General features: G+C 43.6%; 1 protein-coding gene across 1 annotated transcript in view; it reads right to left on the bottom strand.

Annotated features, from left to right (window-relative positions):
- Positions 1-3,729, bottom strand: part of HMGA2 (high mobility group AT-hook 2) — a gene marked incomplete at both ends in the record, with an annotated part of 116,638 nt that extends 112,909 nt beyond the window's left edge. Inside the window, 2 exons of the mRNA XM_080636927.1 lie at positions 893-979; positions 3,619-3,729. Coding sequence (XP_080493053.1) covers positions 893-979; positions 3,619-3,729 — 198 coding nt within the window. The remainder of the gene's footprint in view (positions 1-892; positions 980-3,618) is intronic.
- Between the last annotated feature and the right edge of the window lie 18,670 nt (positions 3,730-22,399).

Raw genomic sequence — 22,399 nt, 5'->3', positions numbered from 1 at the left:
CTGTAAATTAGTGCTAACTGCTGTGTAACCATCAACATAAACAAAATCCCCATATCTGTTTTCGAGCTTATACACAACTATTTGCCTTCTCTAAAATAATTCCTACAGAAAGATCTTATTTGCCTTCATAATTTTCTAATGCTGAGCTTCCTCCAATTCAAGTAAAATTAAGTCACAGTTTCATATTGTATTTGTGATTTAAAGTCCATGCACTAAATGCAGTGACTTCAGGGAGCTTCTCCTATAGCTAAATGCATTCAGAACCCCCAGAATGAAAGTTTGCTCCCATCACCAAGCAGAAGCAGTGGTTCAGAAGACTAACAGCACTTCAAGTAAAAGTCTCTGAAAATGATTACTAAACAAGATATAGTAAGCTTTTACTGTAATTCAGTTTACCATCACATTTTAAAGCTGTAAATTTCAATATATGCACTTATTTCCATCAACACATAATTGGATTTACTTCTAATTAACCTATGTTTGACAAAACACTTAGCTTTAAAATACAGATTTGGTCTGGAGTAGTAACAACTGTAAGTGGACAAGAAATTAATCTTCCTCTTTCAAAAATCCTAATTGAGAAAATAATACCCTTAACGTTGATATTCTTACTAGATACAGGAAATCTCAGTAAATACATCAAATACATTATGTTATTTCCCTAATGTGCATACTATTCAGAAAGTAAGCCTAGGGTCTGTACCTAGGGTCTTCATGCATCATGTTAATATAAATCTTAAAAATGTGAAAGATGTGCATTATTATTATTATTATTATTATTATGTGTATTATTACAAAGATTCTGACTGCACAGGTTGCAGTCTAAAGGACTGGATTTTTTGCTACCAGTTAATGAGAAAACAGCATTAGGAACTCTCTTTAATAATCTCACCTTCTGAGCTGCTTTAGAGGGACTCTTGTTTTTGCTTCCTTTGGGTCTTCCTCTTGGTCTTTTAGGAGATGGTTCACCAGTTGGTTCCTAAATACAGGAAAACATGCTATTGTGGCAAGAGGCTACAACTAATCCATCTAAAGGATAAACTGTAACTGAGACATTACTTAAAACATGTGGATTAACAGTATAAATAAATAACAATACTTAAAATGCAACATGAAAAAATAAACAACTCGAGGTAAAGAAAAAATATATTCTGCACAACAAAAGAGCTTAACTTCCCTTGTAATTGCATAAAAACTTTGAAATGTTTGCTTATACTAGCACATAAGTTATAGAAGAAAACACAGTGTTAGAAGATGGCTATGATTTCCCTCATGTAGGAATGATTATTCAAAAACTAAGGTTTAGCCATTTAATTTCAACTGCATTTCATTATAACAAGATACAATTATATGCAGTTTCTAGCAAAAACTTTCTTTTTGGGGCAAAAAAGTTAACTACTAGAAAACTGTAAAGTAAGCTTAGACTATTTTCTTTCTCCAGGGCACAAATATTTGGATTTTTTTTCTGTTGTTCTGCAGTCAGCATTATATTCACACCTATTCTAAGCATAATTGAGTTGTAGTAAAATGCAAATGTAGACGTTTCTTCAAACAGAGCACTAGCAAGCCAAAAAAAATCGACAAAGGAAAATATCTGAAACAAAACCCCAACTCTGAAATGACTCGACAGGAACACTTACTATTTTAGCTGTTTCTTAACTAGCTCCTCTGCCTGACAGTAAATAACCAACCCTTAAAAATGGGTATGAATTACTAAGAGTTCGGATTCCAAATATTTATTCAGTGAATCACAAACACTATAAAACTCTTCTAGCCTTAAATATTATACATTTCATTCAGATTACAGGATGTGGTAAAACTAATTAAATGCAGTTTGTTAACTTAAACCAGCTTAAAACCCTTCAGCTTTTTGAATTCCCGGGTAGGTTGAGGGAAGGCTGGCGAGGTGACTTCCCCAACCGCTCCAGCCCTCAGTGGCGGGCCCCGCAGGCACTACACAGCTGGGCTGAGAACGCTTAAGGGGACACACTTTTCGTTCTCTTCCATACATCCAAACGCTATAGGAGAAAAAAAAAAGCGGGGGGGCAATAATAGTAGTAACAAAATAAATATAGGAAGCCCCGGCGGGAGCTCGCAAGGCTGGGGCTGGACGAGGGAGCCTGGGGGGTGAAGCAGGACTGGGGGCAGAGCCCGGAGCCGCTCCAGTGAATTAAGTGTCACTGAGGAGGGCAGAGCGGGAAAACCTTAGGCTCCGCTTTCATGCCTTTCCAAAAAGTAGTACTTTCTATACGATTTGCAGCAGCACATGGTTGGGAAAGAAGGGGGAGCAAAGCAGCTGGGTTTCTCCCCTGCTCGGGGCTCTGCTGTTCAGCTCCCGACGTGTTTTCGGCGACCCTCGCAGGCTCCCGGGGCAGCGGGCTGATGCTAAATGAATGGGAGTCAACATTTTTAAAGCCCACGGAAGCTCGCTTTAAAAAATGAGCTCCCCAGGCAGCGCTACTTCCCAGTCGTTACTTCCGAGGGAAGCATGGAAAGGGCTGCGAACAACCCCGCGCTGCCGGCGCAACCGAAGATCCCCCCTCGGCGGCGCCCGCGGAGGGGCTGCGGGGCTCCCGGCCTCCCAACCCGGCGGCGAGGCTGAGCGCGGCTCCGCACCTCCAGGCGTTGCGGCAACAATGGCACACGGGGAGGGCAGAGGAGAGGAAAGGAAAGGAAGGGAGGGAGGGAGGGGGTGCGGTGGAGATAATGCACGGGTCTGGCAAACTTAGCGAGGATTCAGGTCTTGCAAGTCAAAATAGGAGCCCGGCGCGTCCCCTTCGCCGCTGGGGGTGTGGGGGGAGGAAGCGGGGCTCCGCTCCCCGCGTCGAGACCCGGGAACGGTGCCCCTCGGCTCGACCTGCTTGGGAAGGCGACGAAGCAAAAGCAATAGGTGTTGCAAATGCAGGGCAAGCCCCCTCCGGCTACCTCCCCCCACCTCCATCGGCAAAAGGGGCACCTCTCTGCACACGATGACGGGGTGAGGGGGGAGGTGGGGAGGGGAGGGGGGCGCCAGGGGGAAAAAAAAAAAAAAAGGCTAAAAAACCTATGTGACTTTCTAGACACCCTCCTCTCCCCCAACCCCAGGATCTAGGGGCAGTCAGGGGCTGGGCTGGTCAAGATCGGAGGCGGCAGCAGCCCGGTGGGACCCGACACACGCACACACGCGCACACACACGCACGCACAGACTGAGACATTGCAAGGGCCGAGAGAGGAGGGAGACAGGAGAGCCCCGTTCCCCGCTCCTCGCTTTCGCAATTTCAAAATCAGCTCGAAATGACCCAGCGAGCGCTGGTTGGTCGGAGCCGCGCTGCTCCATGTTCCCCATTTACATTGAAAAGCCCCAGCTCGCTCCGTGCACAATAGTGAAAGTCCCGAGGCAGCGCGGTGGCTCGGCCGCCCGCCGCAGCTCCCGCCGCAGCTCCCGCCGCTCCCGGGGTCCCCCCGCCGGGGCGCCCGGCGGAGCCCGTCGCTACGCCTCTGCACCGCCTCGCCGGGAAGCAGCGCAAAACAAAGCCCCCTGCCCCGGCTCCGGGACTCCTTCGCTTGCAGCATAGTACATGTACATGCCTATAACATGCCTAGAGATCTGCGGCTCTACGTATCTATGCGATACTGACTTGTGGTTGCTTCCTGGGTCTGCCTCGTCCTCTCTTCTGAGGCTCTGCGGTTGCAGGTTGCTCCTGGGCAGCAGTGGAAGGCTGACCGGGTCCCTCACCTTGTGCACTCATCGTGACTTCTGCTGCTCAGCCTTAAACCAGTCTCTCCAGAGCACCTTGGAAGGGGGGGAATCAAAACGAGCTCTTGCTGCTTTTGCTGCTCGCTGCCACCACCACACCGGACGTCCTGGTGCTGCCAAAAAGGAGAAGAGAAGGGGAGGAGGAGGAGGAGGAGGTGATGGTGGTAGTGGTGCTGGTGGTGGTGGAAGAGGAGGGGGAATGAATCTCTCTTACAATTTAGGAATGGTTAGTAAGTAACATGAAGCAATTCAAAAAAGGGGAGGTTTTTTTTTAAAAAAAATAGAAGAAGAAAAGGCAGAGTAAATTGCAACCCTGGAAATGCAAGAAGAGAGGGAAACACTCCGAGGGTAGTCGGGAGCAAACCAAGAAGGGGAAGAAAGATCCTACAAATTGAGAGCAAGTGGTGGCTATCGCGCTTAGATCGGATCAGGACAAATTAAGATAAGACACACTGAAAATGGACTGAGAACACTGCACGGTCCTGCCAGAAGCATGCACCCTGGGAAGACCGGGATTTCGGCAGCAGCGGGAGCAGCGGGCAAAAAGAGCGATCATTTAAAAAATAATAAAACGACTTGGGAGATTGGGGAAGGGGAAAAAAAAAAGGGGGGGGGATGGTGCTGGGTTCGTGTCTGTGATGAGAGCTGCTGCAACTGGAAATATTATTATGTGAGTCCTGCCCACGGACTCAACTAGGATGAGGGTTTAAAAAGAAAAAAAAAAAAAAAAAAAAAAAAAAGAAAAGAAAATCCACCTTTACCCGCGGGTGGAAAAACCAGGAGGGGGCTGTGCGAAAGGAGTGGGGAGGATGCGGGGGGAAAGAAGGAGGAGGCAGAACGAAAAACCGAAAATCCAGCGAGCGGGGGCTGGCGGCCGGCCAGAAAAAACACGAGCAGCACGGCAGCCGGGTAGCGCCGCCGCAGCACGCCGCGGCAGCCTCACGTGTCCCGCACCGGCACGGCCCCGCCGCCGCGGCAGGTTTAAAGGGCCAGGCCGGGGTTCTGGTGCCCCGCGCAGCACCGCGCAGCTCTCGGCGGGGGAGAGCGCGGGCTCGGCGCCCCCCGCCCCGTACACATCCCCGCCCCGCCGTCGCTGCACGTGGGTGCCCCGCTGCCGAGCGGAACAAAGGCGGCCGCGCCGGGGCCGCCCTTGCACCGGGAACGGGACAGGACGGGCCCACCGTGCGCCACTCGCGTTCCGGCCGCGGGCAGCCGCCGGGAGCGCGGCCCCTTCCTCCGCCGCCGGTGCGGCCGCCGGGGTGGCGCTGCTGGTGCGGGGCTGCGCTGCTGGCGGCGCACGGTGCGGCGAGTTCGGCGCCTCCAGGGACGGCGGCCGCCTGGGTAAGATGTGGGCGGTGTAACCCGGCAGCGGGTCGGAGCTTTCCTGCCGCGACGGTGACAGGCGCGGGAATGACCTCTTCTGGAGAGCTCTGGCCCGACATTGTTCCCATGAGCGCGGCTGGGCTGCGGTCTACAGACCTTCCCCAACTCCCCAAGTAGCGTGTCCCACACAGCCTTCTCCCTAGTTTGCCGTTTGGTCCTGTCCCGTGCAAGCCGCGGTTCGGCGCCCGTTCACTGTGGCACACGCAGATCGCCACAAAGGCCAGGGAGGACCCCGATTTCTGTGCGTCCCCCAAAGAAAACGCTCGCACCTGGGCTCCATGTGCGACTTCGGCATTTCCCCCCGTGCCACACCTCTCCCAAGGTCTTGCGTTTTGATTGAGAGAGAGCTACTCCTATAACTGTCTCCTCACATCCTCGGGTGTGGACAAACACAAGAGAGCTCTTAGAAGGGGAAAAAAAAAAGTACGTTACATTTTCACATATAATGCTGAAGAGGGCAGAGATACTGCTGCGATGCTTCTTGTACTGGCTAGCTAAATACATCTAATTGTCACGATACCTTATAAATTCTTAGCTGTCTACAGATAAATAAACATAATCAGGCAAAAAGTTACTGCAGTCAAACAAACGCAACCATTGATGAGCAAGGACTGTGCTGAGGAGACAGCTGAGTTATTTTCTGTGGAATAGGAAAAGTACACTGCAGACAGATGGCCTAAAGAAAGAGTAATCCTAGAACACTTCTTAAGTCTGAAAATATTCCCAAAGTGTTCTTAATCCAATCACAAGCCTCCCAAAGCTTGCTCCCCTCCCATCTCCAAAAGCAACCAGCTATGGAAGATGGACACAGTCCACCTGTTAAATCTCACAGCCACCAGGAAAGTCTTGTAGTTCCAAATATACTTTGTAAAATACTCAGTTTCCATCACACCATGAAGAAATCCACAGAGCCCTACATCCATTCTGTACATCAAAAGATGAAGCTCCTGTATGAGATCTGGATTCCAAGTGGAGATTGTGAAGTCTGTTAAGCTTTGCAGCAAGTAACTTTTATAACATCCATTTATCCCTTTGAAGCATATTCATGTATCCATTTCTTTAAAGAAAGTGCTACATGCAATTGCTAAAAGCATGTAGCTCCAAAATTCCTGTTCCACAAATTCATCCTACATGGGTTAATAATAGTTCCATTACTCTTCCCTTGAGTAGTTCTACTAACAATACCATAGTATGAAGATTCTTTACATACAGTCATAAGCAAATAATTTTCACATGGCAACAGTGCTCCTAAAATCACTCTTTGAAAGCTGTCTGGATAAAAAAAGACTTGGAACTTGCACTGTGCCCTGCACAACAGTTTGGGTCTTTCTAGGGATGTCTGCCTACAGATTCACTATCACAACAAAAATAAATATCGGAGATCTGAATGACTCTTGGTCTTTTCCTTATTTGAAACTGTCTTGATTCCCTCCTTAACCAGAGGTTCTTTGATTATAAACCAGTATGGTATTCCTGATGGCAGCTCTGGGGATACAAGCCTGTCTAGACTAATCCAAAAACTTGCTCTTACATCGAGTGTACCCTCAGCAAGTTTGCTGATGACACCAAGCTGTGTGGTTCGGTTGATATGCCGGAGGGAAGGGATGCCATCCAGAGGGACCTTGACAGGCTTGTGAGGTGGGCTGATGCCAACCTGATGAAGTTTAACCATGACAAGTGCAAGGTCCTACATCTGGATCAAAGCAATCCCAGGCACGGCTACAGGTTGTGCAGAGAAGAGATTCAGAGCAGCCCTGCAGAGAAGGACTTGGGGGTGTTGGTGGATGAGAAAATGAACATGAGCTGGCAGTGTGCGCTCGCAGCCCAGAAACCCAACTGCATCCTGGGCTGCATCAAAAGGAGCGTGACCAGCAGGTCGAAGGAGGTGAAGCTGCCCCTCTACTCTGCTCTCGTGAGACCTCACTTGGCGTATTGTGTGCAGTTCTGGTGTTCTCAACATAAAAAGGACATGGAACTGTTGGAACAAGTCCAGAGGAGGGCCACGAGGATGATCAGGGGACTGGAGCACCTCCCTTATGAAGATAGGCTGAGAAAGTTGGGGCTGTTCAGCCTGGAGAAGAGAAGGCTGCGTGGAGACCTCATAGCAGCCTTCCAGTATCTGAAGGGGGCCTACAAGGATGCTGGGGATTAGTAGTGACAGAACAAGGGGTAATGGGTTCAAACTTAAACAGGGGAAGTTTAGATTGGTATAAGGAAAAAATTCTTTACTGTAAGGGTGGTGAGGCACTGGAATGGGTTGCCCAGGGATGTTGTGAATGCTCCATCCTTGGCGGTATACAAGGCCAGGTTGGATGAGACCTTGGGTGACATGGTTTAGTGTGAGGTGTCCTTGCCCATGGCAGGGGGGTTGGAACTAGATGATCTTGAGGTCCTTTCCATCTCTAAGTATTCTATGATTCTATGATTTGTATCCAGAGTACACAGGTAAGCAACATGACATCCAGAACCCAGAAAGCCTGGCTTCTCAGCTTACACCAGCCAGAAACAGTTCTTGGTTTTGTTACAGATTCCTTCCCAAAAGAGATGTGATAACTGGTCCTTCCAGTGTTCCAGTCCATCCCCTGACAGTATGGATTATGGTCCAGTGCAGACACCAGTGAATATAACTGCATAATTCATTGAAGACAATCCGGCAAAGTTACTGGAGTACAGATGACCTACTTTCCACTAGCCTTGGCCTGAGATTGAAGCTTTGCTCTATCAACAAAAGTATTACTTGTCAATCCTTTTTTTTTTTTTTTTTTTTTTTCCCTTTCTGGAAGCATTCATAATAGGGTAGGAAAAAAATTATAAATATAAAATAAGGCCTGTTTTCCACTCTCCATGAGCCTACAAACTCAAAATTTCCAAAGAAATTAGAGGAATTTCCTATAAGATTAAGAAGACGAGAATGAAAAATAAGATGGAGATTTTGTTACCTAACCCAGAACACTTCTAAAGAAGCTGTTTGTTATTCTGTAGTCAGTGTGATGACTTGTAGAAGGTTAAATGGCCTGTTCCCAGAGGGGATCTTATTAAATTGTGCAGTTTAACAGCAGCAATAATGTTTTGCATCAGAAGACAGAGCTCCAGGTTGCAGCAAAGTATCTTCTAAAAAGCCAGAAAATCACAGGTTAGATAGGCCTTGGAGATTCTAAATAGCAGCAAGGTACCCCCTTTCCTTGTTTACTTCTTCATCTATCTCCTTTCTCAAAAGCCTGTGGATGCAGAAGAATCACATTGTGTAAATCGACAGGCTTGTGCTATGCACCATCACAAGGAGATGTCAGCTATGGAGAGCAACCTAACGTAACTCATACGTAACTATATCTAACTCCCACCTGTGGAAGTCTGGGAGCTCAGACGGTCTCAACTGTTACTGCACTACACAAAGAGAAAATATTTAGTTTTTTTCCACGCTGCTACTTTTCCTTGAAGGTCTGCAATGCAGTCTGTGATAGGAGGTGTGCCTGCTCACCGTGTTTTCTCCACCCCAGTTCTCATGGAAAGCAATCTACTCAAAAGAGATAACATGGTGAGTTTAAGGCCCCGGCTCAGGGGGAGCACCAGTGGTGTGTGACTTTGAAAGATGTCTCAGGCCAGGGATGGGAGAGCAGTAAAATTCAGGAGAATTTTTGTCCATTTCCTCAGTTCTTCATGGAGCTCACAATTCACTTAGAGAGCTCCTTAGAGATCCCTCCAGTGCTAGAAGCTACCATGTCTAATAAGGGTCGGGAATTTCACTTTTTGTGCCAACCAAAGTAGCTAAAGACACTTACGTAGTCAAAGGCTGCAGTGGGTACTCAAGGAACTGGGAATCCTGATGCTCTGTTCTAGAAAACCAATCCTCTCAGAAGTACGTTTTGCAAACATTGTCTGTATTTGTGGGAAATGTTAACTTTTGTTTTCCATGGTTCTTTTTGCAGGGACTCCCTCTGGTCTCTGGGGATACAAGAGAGAGAAGGAGAAGAGCAGGAACAAGAATCTTGAGCGCACCTATCAGATGGGCCAGGATGAATCGTCACTCTTCTGCTCATTTCTTTTCATCCAACTGGTAGAACAAACGGCGGCTGCTGCTTCATAATCAGTAATCTGCAGATGGCTGGGGGAATGCTTTAGGGAAGCATGACTGTGGCTGACAAACAAGACGCAGACAAGAACATTAAGGCTAACTCTCAGGCCTCATCTGTACTGGAGAATTTTCTTCCCTCCTCCAAATTCCCACCATTGCTAATACGAATGCAGCTGCACAATTGTTAAGGATGTTGGGAGTCATAATATATGAGTTTTCATCTTGTCAGCCATTTGCAGTACTGTGTCAATTAACCCTCCTCAGAGCAGGGTTAACTGATACAGTGCTGAAAACGACTGCTGGAGCCGAAAGCTGTCTATGCTAGGGCTCGTATTGTTGCTAACCCTGATGCAGCTGCAGTGGAATCAGCCCTTGTGAGATTATTTGGTAACAATTCTCCAACCTAAAAACAGCCTAAAAATGCAACATACCCACCTTATGGGCCAAAGCACGCTTCTGCTGCACCTCAACAGCTATGCAGCTAGGCTGTCACCCTTCAGAATCAGATTTTTCTTACAGTCCTTTCAGTCCAGGATGTACCTTTTGTATTTCTGCATGAAATACTCAGTAGACTTCATCTTGGCAAACTGGTGTTCCTCTCAGCTCCATAAGTGATTGCTTCTGCTCATTAGCTCTCACTCGCTCTGGACTTGAAGATGCACTGGGGAAGAGCCAGTTGTCTGGTGGTGTCTTTTCATTGATTCGTACATTCATTAATTCAAAACAAAATTTGCCCTTTCACTCATGGAAACTTTGTGATTTGGTTTTTACTTTTAATTTCTTAATGCAGATCTACTTCTTTGGTTTATGACTGGAGATTCTTGTTCACCAGCAGTTTTGCTTTTTTTGATGCTAACAAGAAAAACCTTAGTTACTCAGAGCAGCACTGTGAAGACTCAGGCTGACTTTCGGTGGAGTAAACTTCTGTACTGAATGAGCACAGTTGGCAGAATCAGTCCCACTTGTTTCCATGTGCTTTAGGAAGCAGTTATGAAACAGGCTGGTCAAATGGGTGTTTCACCTCTTGCTGAGTAAGGCTAATATTTACAAAAAGCCACTCTCTATCCTTCTCCCACATCCATGTCCAAGACTAAAACAAGGAAGTGTTGTTTTGCATTTATTATACTTCTGAACAACTATTTATCAGGCAGATGACGGCAGTCAGGGTTTTTTTCAGTGCAGTTTACAAGTGTGAAAATATTGAAGTCCAGAGTCAGCAAAAACCTCAGTGAAAAACTCCAGCTCACTAAAGCCCTTGATTAATGACAAGCAGGTTTCAATTCATGCACAGCATTTTATGCAAATACAGAACACAGCTACATGCAGAATGGTGAACAACTGCATTTGCCTACAGGTATCTACAGAGGCTCTACCTGCCCAGGGGCAGACACAGAGGAGATGCTGTCCACAGCCTCCCAGCAGTGGGGGTGAGCTGCAGAGCTCGGCTCAGGGTGCTGGGATGTTGAGCGAAACCAGATTGGGCAGAAACTTGGATACAGCTGGGTATTTTGAGAAGGGGGAAAAGAACTGGCTCGCTCTTTCTTCGTCTCTGATACCGGTACTGTGGCTGTTTCTCCCTCCCAGGGATCCCTTTGGACAAACTGAGGGAGTAGGCAGGCTAACCGAGCTGCTGCAAAGCAGGTGCGACAGCAGCCTGTGGAAGGAAGGAGGAATGTATTGAATACCCCTTTAGCTCAGATTTTGCTATGGGATGCGTGACAAAGTTCTCAGGTCACAGCTGTCACACAAGGAGCCTGCCTCTTGGTAAACATGCTTATGTATTTGCTTAAATGGTTTGAATTAATCTCCTGAAAGGTTCTGGTAAAAATGCTAAACAACTCCCATCCCAAATCCCAGCGCAACTGGATTTCTCATCTCTCTTAGCCCGTTTTCTCTTCAAAATTAGGGTCAGTATCTTGAATATGTTTTTATATGAAACTCTGATTAAAAGTACTTAAGACTGGCTCATTTTTCTTTGCAATGAGTTCAGTTATTTCCTTTTTATACCTTCCAGAATTTACTATACCATATCTAAATATTGGCTGCAGTCCACATGTTTTAGATCATTCTCTATAATGGTCCTGTTGTTATAGAATCCTTTGTGTGTATGTGAGAGAGAACATGCATATGTGTTGGAAGCGAGGCAGGGTGCATATAATTGTTTGGAAAGAGAAATCAGGGTATATTAATTCCATAAGTGATTTCTGAACTGATAACATAAAAGTGATAAAACCAGCAAGCAGTGAAATTACATACCTCTAGTGCATTACCTTGTATGTGTGGTAAATACTTCTGAGCCCTATACACTACTCTGTGTATTCTAGTAATAAAATGACTCATTCACTTTTCATTGCTATATAATTTTAAAGATCAGATTTATTGTCGTCACATTTCCTCATTTTTACTTACGTCCTAAATGTTGATCCTTCAAACTGAGCCATACAATGTGTTAATTGACATTAAAGTTACCTGAAGATGAAACTAAGGCAGCAGTTGAAAGTCCTTACTCATCACACAAAAATCTCATTACCTGCTGAAGACCATAAAGAAAATGTACACATGTAGGACACGTTAGTGATCTAGGGAAAAAGCAGGATCTGATGCTTCATTTGACAAATCAACCAAAAGACCAAATAACCAAAAGAAAAAAACCCTTTTTCACTCAGTGTCACAATGTATGGACAGAGCTCATGAGGATTTAACTAAGAAATGCCTCTCTACTCCCAGGACAAAATGAAATTAGTAGTCCTGATCCCATGGACACTTTGACTCTTGCCTGTGACTCCCCACATAGAGGATACATGTAAGTGGCAAACAGAGAGCATCAGTCTACAGCATGTTCATTCCCCACATGGACTGATTTTGTGGCCAGCAAGAGTCACTTAGCTCACAGCACATCAGATAAGCCAGTTCATACTTGCAGCAGGCTGACTGCCCTCACGGTTGTGTTTATGGAGACTCCACTGCATGGCAAAGTTGCTCCCAGATTTCTTTTAGCTTCTCCTTGTGGACAAGTCCAAAGACAGCCTGCTGGTTATGTAAATTCAATCCACTTTCCCATGCGGGAGAAGTTCTCAACCACCCAGAGCAGAACAGAGGCAAAACCTCCTGCGCTAACTATTCCACTCATGTCCCACCCTGTAGGGCCATGATTCAGGGATTAGGCAGTACAGAGGGCTGAGTAGATATCCTTTTGTGCAGGAATGAATTTCACCCAAAGAGAGTGTACTTAGTTTCGATAATTTTTTTCCCCACAAGCTAAGATAAATTTCTGCTTTGGTCCATTAACAATACTTGTATTTTTAATGAAAATTATTTTGTACTATATTTTCTTTGGAAATAACAGTAATATAGCTTATGTGAAATACAAACAAATGAGGGAACAATTTTTACCTAAATGTATGAATAGCATTTTGCAATTTGTCATTGTGATATATTTATCTTTTGAACTTTAAGTGAGCTCAGCTGAAAAAAATGCTTCTCTTCAGCACATGACTGGAAAATATATTACACCAGAGAAGTATATTGCTGTTTCAGTTTAGAAATTAGTGGCTAAATATAATTTTCCACTATACTTACTTTCACAAAGTATGTAGTAAATTATTTACATTACAGTAAATTCTTAGTACATATTCCAAAAGGTGGTAAAATCAGCATTCTCACTCAAATTAATGGCTGTTTTGTGAATGTGCATTAAAACTAAGATTCTTAAGATCCTTTGCTGCCTGCTGAAGCCTTATAAAACTACTGCAACATGGCTAGAACAAAACAAATTTGTCAACAAAATGAACCCGGGGGGGAAGGAGAAGAAATTGGTATGGAGCAGAAAGATACAGACTGGCCAGGAAAGTAATGACAGTTTACAGCAGCTGAAGATTTGGGTCTGCTGCATGTATAACACCCATCTTTTAGTGGCACATATGTAGTTAGTGGCGCATGGTAGTTGCTGTGTGTAGTCTTTCTGATTGAAACCTCACACAGATCAAGAGATGCTGTGGTTTCAGCTGGCCATGCTGCACCGCTGGCTGCCATGGCCTGTCCTCAGGGGCAGGAGCAGCGCAGTGCTCAGGCTCCCTGGCAGCGCTGCATTCATGCACGCCGGCGCAGGTAAGTCCCTCCCTGCTTTTGAGCTGCCCCAGCAAGCTCCTGCCACAGCAGCAAAATCATCCAGCCTGTGCCTCGCTGCTTCCCTGCCTCTCAAGGGCTTGGGAATGGGGGGAGAGCTGTCTTTGAGCTGAGCCGAGCTCTTCCAGCAATGGCAGCTGCTCCCAGCCGCCATTTTGCCCAGGGGTCATTTGCCTGTCACATCCCAGACATGTAACCCTCATGTGATGGGAGAGCAGCCAAGCAGCCATCAGGAAAGGCTGGGGCCGGGTGGGAGCTGCGGCTGCTGCCAGAACAATTCCTCTGACACACAGCCCGCTCCTTGTGCGCTCCAGAGCTGTACCCAAGGAAGGAGGCTGCTGGGAACACGTTACGGGCCTGATAAATGGTCCTGTCTGCCGCGAAAGCTGGCACTCCATAGGATGAGCACCTGTTTCCTACAGCATGCACTCATTGTATTTCCACACTGCTCTGTTTCTTTGTTAATTAGATTGCTTTTTGTCCGATTTCCCTGTGTGCATATATAGAGTACAAAGGAGGGTCCAGGGCTCATAGCACCAGTTGGGAGTTCAAGAAATGGAGATTCCTCTTTTCCCATAGCCAAGCCTTCCTTGCTCTCTGACCATCGGCAAACCATGTACACCCAGCTCTTCAGAGGTGTTCGTACGTCTACCTCCCATCAAGCCAAGCAAGAATGAAAAGTCTGTGCCCTATCAGGAAAACTCAGATCAGAGTATTCGCTATCTTCCATGGCCATTATGAAGACGAAGACATTTCTGGTCTACAGAATTAGGGTAGTGGCAGTCATTGAAAAATCACATATCTGAGAGAGGGTAGTGCAAACACTGAGGAAAAGCTGCATGGTTACCTAAGGCAAAGAAACATCTTGCAAGGTTTTTAGTAGTGACTCAGAATTAGCAAAAAGAGGTTTAAACAAATCTTCATACTTAGCATTCTGTCTGAAGATATTCCTAGCCTTTTATTTATTTTTTTGAATAATGATATTAGTTGGAGTCCATTATATAATCACAGGAAAATTAAAACTCCCCAGGGCATGATCTTACCTGTGTAATTAACTGGGGTGGTTAGAAGTACAAAGTGAACCCGAAGCAAAATTTGTACCAGAACCACACCTCATTATGTTTTTCTGCCTAAGTCTGTCATAAATAGAGATGTTTATTACACATCTGCCATTTAAGGTCCATATTATGTGCAGTGTTCTATTTTATTTATAGTTAAAAATTCAAAAACACACAATGACAAGCTACATTACTATTAACTTGTGCCTCAAGGACCAGGGGTGCACATTCACATTGAGCCTTAGGTGATATTGCAGTTCAGCCACTAGAGAGTTACAAATTGTTTACAGAAGTATACCGTATAATTAACATGCTTAGTTTCAGTCCATGGCATTTCACTGGTGTGCAAGACCAATCAAGCCCTATATATCCATTCACATTTATTAGACCAAACTTTGTCCTTAGAGCACCACTCCCTCCTCTGCTTTCAACAGCAAATGACACTAAAATCCCCAGAGTTTCCCAAATCAAACCCAGTTATTTTCTTTCCTTACAATTATTTTCTTTTTTCTTTTTCCTCTTTTTAGATTTTTTTTCTTTTTTTTTTTTTTTTTTTTTTTATGTCCTGGGACCCAGTTGAGTAGGCAATTCTGTTCTCTTCAGTGACGTTAGTCACATGCCTAAAATTAAGCAGGAGATGATGTGCTTTGCTGAGCAGAATGCAGAGTGCTCCACATCTTTTCATATTCTCATCTGCAGGCTGAATATATTGACACTTTGTATTTTGTTTTGTTCCATGGAGCTGCATAGATTTAAAAAAGTAGAATCAAGAGGGAAACTAATGAAACTAGGAACAAAGACTTGAAGTTGGCCTCAGTTTTGATACAGAAGTGGCCACCAATCTGGTTTTGCAGGATTCTGACACTGCTGCAGTAAGCAGAGAAGATTAGCTGAAGCCATCTTAGTTTTGCAGATAGGTGGTGTTGGAAAGGTACTATTGCATTAGTACCTCTATTATGTTAACATTTAGAGCAAACTGCAAGGCTCTACTACTTTTGCAGGGACTTAGGAGTCTCAATACAGAAACAATGTGGTGAATACTGCAAAGCACTGGAATATTTGGGAAAGGTAAATTGCTTTTGATGGCACGATTTGACCATTTATTTTCTTCTTTGGGGAAGACAAGCTTCTCAGAATTGTATACTTTTAAAAGAAACCCCTGGTACGTTCAGCAAAATGGATGGCACACCACCAGCAACCATGTTAAGCCTGTTCTAAAGAAACAATCCATTAATTTCAACCATACTTGAAAGAGCAGTCGAAGTCTCAAAAATAATTAGGCTCCTACAAGTAAATGGGAGGGATGGATCTAAATGACTGCTCCAGCAGGGGGAAATTTGGGAAGAACTGAGGTGCAATATGTTAAATTTGACAGTAGCCCTTTATCCAATCAGTACAAATGATTGACTGGCCATTTAGATCATGTGCTATTCCAGCCCAGCTGTAAAACTCCTTTTTGTCTGGTAGGGAAAGTGAAATGTGGGATTATTTACAGCAAAAAAAGAGAAGGGGAACCAGAGGATAACCAACACCCACAGAGAATGTGTTCAGGCTTCATTAGCTACTCACAGAACAATGCATATGGTTGCTCCAGACTTAGTTGTCATTTATGACTTTAGATCATAAGCATGTAGATGTAGAATCCCATAGTAGCTAGAGCAGGAAAGTGTGGGAAATAGCATGAATGAAGCAAAAAGGGATTCAAGCAATCAGTGTTTTGGGGCAGGAACTCCAGTTACAGAAAGTACACATTTTGTTCACACTGGAAAGAATAGAACAATGCACATTGAAGAGACATTTACTGGATACAAGAAATATGATGTTGCAAAAAGTAATAAAAAAGGATATATAGACAGTTATTAAAATGGAATATTAGAGAAGCCAAACCACATTTATGTATTCATTTCCTCAAAGAAATTTTGCAGTGTTTGAAAACTGAGATTTGTCTCTCACAAGAAGTAATCAAGTGTTCTCATGGATTTCCACAGAGCAACACTCTGGGACATTGCAGACAAATAGAACTCAGCAAATGGGTGAACAGATACAGGTGCAGAGTTACTGGCAGCTCTGCCCTGAGAGTCCGGTAGGTTCTTCATGACAGTTCTTATTGTGGGATTATTACTAACACATATTCCCCCCTTTTCAAAGAGTTTTTATTGTTTATTTATTTATGGAATGCTGATTGCTTTCATGAGATGCTTTTGTTAAAGAGGATGTCTCAAATACAAGCAGGCAAATGGTAGCCCAAAGACATTCTATATTCTTTTAAATGTTCGTCTTCTCTGGGGTCCATGACTTGCAGGAAGAGGCATCTGGAAGAAGAACTGAGTCTCCTTCATTCACTTATAATGCCAAGGGTTTTAGTAAAACAGTGGAACAAACCCCTTAGATAAAACAGTACTGTGTCTCTTCTGACAGTTTAGAAGAGGTGAGTATCTTGGGGGCAAAACATGAAGTTTTTACTTCTTTGTTGTTCATTCATTCCTTAGGCAGAACCCCATTTGTTTCAACAGCTTTGCCGGAGGAACAACCTCAGGAGTCAGCTCTTAAAGGATACAAAGTATCTTAAAGATAATCCTAAATGCAACTAAGATCCTTCAGGCCCAAATTAACCATTCCAGGGGCTACAGGAGAGATCCTCATAACTCTTTAAGCAAGAAACAGAAACATCATTATTTAAGCCTGTGAACACTGGTTAAGGGCAACACTCCTCTGCTTTGATGTTCTAGGAAAATGTAAACAAAAGCTGTAATTTGTGAGGTTGAGGATTGATCAAGTTTTCAGAGTGCAAAATAGCCCTACAGGAATCTGGTGAAAGTATCTGAAATTACTGTAGGGAAGAAATTTGATCTTATTTTAAACCTAATTAAAGCCTTCTGCATCTCCACAAAAAACTCCAAAACTCTGGAGATCTCTGATGATTTACCCTCTAGGGAGAACACACAGATACGAATTTTAATAGTGTCTTTTGGTAATGTGGTGGATAAAGACAAATTGATTACAGCAGCTTGGAAAAAAGCAGGTGGTGCATTACCAGGGCCATGGGGTTCATGTTTTCTCAGACATGGTGAAGGCCACCCAGATTGTAAAAGAAAGTTGATATCTTTAAAAACTTGAGTTCTATGATTTGGGGCTTGATATGTCTTTCTTGTTTCCGGATAGACTGGATTATATCAAAAGGAAAACAAGATGTATGGTCCAAATTCTGTTCTCATGTACACAAAACCAAATCTAGGTTAAAACTTCTAACATCGATGGATTTGATCCCTTTTTACACCCAACAGAAGAGCAGTACTGTCCCAGTTACAATGATGCCTACCATTATTCAGTATCTGAAGACCAATGCGAAACCAAAAGAGGGTAAAAGTCTGAGAAATCTTAACTCTGACCTAAGTTTTTCTATATATTTGCATGAAATATCAAGTAGAACTCTCACATAGAAGTACCTTATGAAGATACTTGTGCCCGGTCTCAAAGGACATGGTTGTTCAAAATTTGTTCCTGAGAAAACACTGGCTGTGTATCTTCATGGAACATAAAGTGAGTGTACTGTGATAACTATAGGCTCCTTGCATTCTGTTTCTTTCTAGCCCATTTGTATTTATACTGGGACAATTAGATATACACATATGAATATAAAAGACGTTTAACTGACATGTATAAATATCATAGCAGATGGCAAACCAGATGACAATACTACTATTGTTTAATTCTCTGGCTTTGAACACTGTCTAATTTTGTTGATTAGTATTTGGTACACATGGATATACACACACTAATGTAAGTTTGCACATATGGGTCAGATTGACATGTGATCTGCTTTCAGATCTAGCTGGTTTTCAGTATCAGAGCTAGCCTGCAGCCTGCCACAGAACCCTGAGCTTGGCATGCTGAGGAGCCTCACTCATTCCAGTGTGGCATGGTATTAGCCTAGGTTTGAAGAATATGGATCTAATCCAAACAGAGGCAAACTCTCCATACAGAGATGTGGCCCTGGAAAGTTCTGCTCAGATGCCCCTATCTGAAAAAAATGAGACACCTCTATGTGTGCCATGGAAAAGCCTGAAACTTCTGCTTCCCAAGATGTGCAGGGCTGTCCTTTATCAGGGCTAGAAATGAAATATGCATGGGAAACACTGAGAGAATTAGATGTCTTTTAAAACAAGCACAAAGAGAAAAATCCTGAGTTCTCATCCTGTCTGTCAGGACCATTCATATTTCTACGTTAATGTGAGGAAGTCCTTGCCTAAAATACAGAAACCACACTGAGAACAAGTGTAATTTTCTCAGCCATTAGAATGAAGTCATGCTTGGTCTTAGATTCTTATTTACTGTCATGGGTTAACCACAGCCAGCAACTAAGTACCATGCAAGCACTCTTTCCCAGCCAAAACCAGGACAATATACCTTTTGCAATGGCACAACTCTTTCCAGAAGGAATAGATAAAGTCCAACTTCTCCCTCTTTCCAGTAGCCTTTAATCTGGTGGTTAAAGGACCAGACTGGAAAGCAATTCTCTTAGGTGTGAGTACCCACCAGCAGAGCTGGGGATTGACCCTAGTCTCTTGTGCAGGAGGTGCGTGCTGAAATTGTTATACCAAAGGCAAGATGGCTAGGCTACCAGAACTGGAGCTGCATGTCAGAATAAAAATGAGCTGTGTTGAATCCTGATAGAAAGGTTGTTGATAATCACCTTCAAGAAAGTGCCAGGCTCTAGATGCAGAGTGAATGAAAACAGTTCCTGCAGCCTTGCCAAGATCCACTGGGGAGGAGGTTTACAGATTTGCCTATGTCCTTCAAATTTCTTAACTGTCCAATTCCGGCATTTAGAGCAGCTCAGCTTGCCAGATGCTTTGGAACCCAGCTCTTTGCCTGCTGCAGAGGGCGCGTAGGCATCTAGCACAGAGCCCTGAGAAGCAGATGTTAAATGGCTGGTGTTACAAGAATTAACTTTTCGGCACTTAAGTCCTCACTAGATCTGGCCTTCTGCATCTGTGAACCATATTAAACACCAGACCGATAGTTTAAATTCTTTAGCTCTTCCTAGGCAGAGCAGTGCCTGCATACCTGAAGAAAAGTCTAGGTCATTTAGCTTGCATTTACAAAGGTGTGCTAGCTTAGCAGCCCTTGTCTGCAAGTTCGAGGTAGCCTCGGAGTCTAGTCCCCTTCCTTTATCCACCCAAGGAACTCAGGATACAAATAAATAGATATTTAATTTTATTTGGTTTGTGGTTTTCCATGCAAGATTTGAAATTACACAGGTCTGTAATGGGAATTTTTCTTCTGAGTCATGCCTTTATATAAATCCTATTTTTTTGGTCCAAATATGAGTTAGAAAAGCCTAGCTGATATACTGCAAGTTAGTATTCATCTTTTGATCAAAGCTCATACTGTTGTATGTTTTAAAATAACTATCTATCATGCCGTGCTAGTTCTGCATCAACCTTTTTCCTCAATAAAATGTACTATAGCCACCCACCTTTAGAACAGCAGAATGGTTGCATCTTGTAACAAGCATCAGTGCATGGTTGACAAGAAGATGAACATGTTTTCCTGCACAACAGAGTGAGTCTTTGACTTCAGGAACCAAACTGGGAGAGGAGACTACTAGGCACACAAAAACTTTATAAGAACAGCCAGCATTTCTGATACACTTACAAAACTGGGACTTACTGGCTTCAGAGAGTGACAAAAAAAACAAGTTAAATAATATTGTGTAATATCTGTTTGTCACGTATGGTATGAATTTACAGCTAATTTGCAATCTGGCAGAGTTTATACAATTAATACAGTGATACAGTTAATATAGAATAAAAACAAAAAACAACACAATAAAATTGCCCCCATGACTTAAAGCTGCAAGAACATGGGTTTCCCACAGAGTTGTGACAAAGAGTCTGGGAATTACATTTTTTCCCACTTTTTTATTATTTTACTTGAGATAAAACTTTGAGTAGTTTCTCCTATATCCATTCCAACCTTGCAGCTGAACTTGTTAGCTAGCTAACCATAACATCCTAGCATCTAGGCTGCCCTTGTTGAGTGATGTTGCCAGCAACCAACAAAAAGTGCCATGCCATTGCTTTGCAAATAGCAGGAGGTGACTAAAAGCATGTATATGAATATGGAGCAGAATGATCAGATCTATGTTGTGCTTAGTCTGATAGCCCATCTCCAAGAATTTCAGCAACTGATGAAGGGTCATGAAACCAAGGTATAGGCCATTTTACTGGCACATAATGCTATCTCTGCTCAATTAACTGTTTATACCAGCCACTAATAACTTCTGTTCAGCTTCGTGGGCTGAGGGTTTGTCTCTCTATGGCTCGCATTCTTTGTTTACTGTTTTAAACCGAATATATGTGGTTCTAACAATCTAGTTGCTTTCTTTGCGCTTGCGAAGTTTGTGGTCTGAAACTTGCAGCAATCAGTTCCTTTAGCTAGCTATTTGCCATGTTAAGCCATATTTTGCTCCCTTCACAGTTGACAGTAAGTAGAAGCATCCTATTTATCTTCCCTGCATTGTTTGCTATTGCATACAGCCTGCAAAAAAGACACACAGTAAGCAGTTCCTATTTTGTCATTTGCCTTGGCTGGATCTCCCATCTCACAGACACTCTAATATATTACCCATTTATGCCCTGCTTTCTTGCTTTTCCAGCCCAGAATTCAGATCTGATTGACGTATCAGTTGCTTTGACTAGCTACAATAAAGAAAAAAAAGTGCCACACAGCTGTAACTACCCATTGCTCTTTAAAAAATGTGACCAGCTTGCAAAAGCTGTCCAACACTGTGAGAAACTCACTGACGTAAGAGTACTGCTGCCAGAAAACTAACAGGAGCAAAATTAGCCAACTGAGAGTATTCATGAACTACAAGAGAGAGAACCAGAGACCTGTCTTCGAAGACAGCAGCAGAAATAATACAATTCTGTAGTATGGTTTTCATGTGATGAACTAGCTGTTCCAAAAGCCAGTATTCTTTCATAGGCTGCCAAAGCTGACTGAAGGAAACATCCAGTCAAAACCTGTAACTTAGGACCAATTTTCCAATTGCTTGCTCAGTTTCCGACTTGTACAGGTAGCAGTAAAGAGCAGTGGATTCATATTACACAGAACTCAGGTTAAATCTAAACATTGATGAGGGTCTCCTGAGAATTCTCTGTAGGGTTTGCATATACTTTTTTTCCCTTTGACAATCCTGGCACTAATCAGCAAGGAGTTCTTTGTTTGCTCCCTGTGGAAAATTTTGACTGGTTTGTGTTTACAGAATCAAAATCAGAATCAGTGAAGACAGACAGGGAAAGCATGAAAACTGATGTGGAGCAAAGAACAAACAAGGAACTACCAACCTTTGTTGATACCAACAAAACCTTACCCATTAGCCTTTGTTTATTCTCCCCAAGTAGTGTGTGCTCTGTCTTCTCTCATTTCTATAATCTCGCAGATGAGTTAATGTGAGAAGATCTATCTCTATAAAACAGGGAATCCATTTTAGTAGGTTGACTGAGTTAGTTTGCTGGTCCTCCCATTGGAGCAATTTGCGAACAGCAGGAGTGTATCCAGCAAAATGTAGGTCTTCACACAGACCTCCCAAGTTGTCCCATCTCTCCATCAGAGAAACTTTTGTGGGGCCTAGGGAAGGGAGAGTCCTTCTGTGAAAATAAAAATAAAAATGCCATGTCTAGGTGGAACCCTGGAAAAATTCCACAGAAGAAAATCTCATTATGAACCCTTTCCCTACACACTGTATGGCTAATCTGAAATATTAAAGAAGAAGACAGAATATTAGCAGGCAGGAAGAGAGGCTCGGAGTACGTGGGATCTGGATTCTCTTGTTTTTTCTTGTTCAGGCTTCCTAGGAGATCTTGGGTGAAAGACACAGCTGCTGTGCCTCACTTTCTCCTCAGAAAATAAAAATTGATTAATGCTACCAATGTTCCTCCCAAAACCATCTGGAGAGGTTATTTATTTGGGTTTATAGAAATCTCATGAGGAGGAGCAACGTATTTTTTAAACATATA

This window comes from Psittacula echo (genome assembly GCF_963264785.1).
Source record: "Psittacula echo genome assembly, chromosome: 1".
Lineage (NCBI taxonomy): Eukaryota > Metazoa > Chordata > Aves > Psittaciformes > Psittacidae > Psittacula > Psittacula echo.
This window is presented reverse-complemented; position numbering and strand designations above follow the sequence as displayed.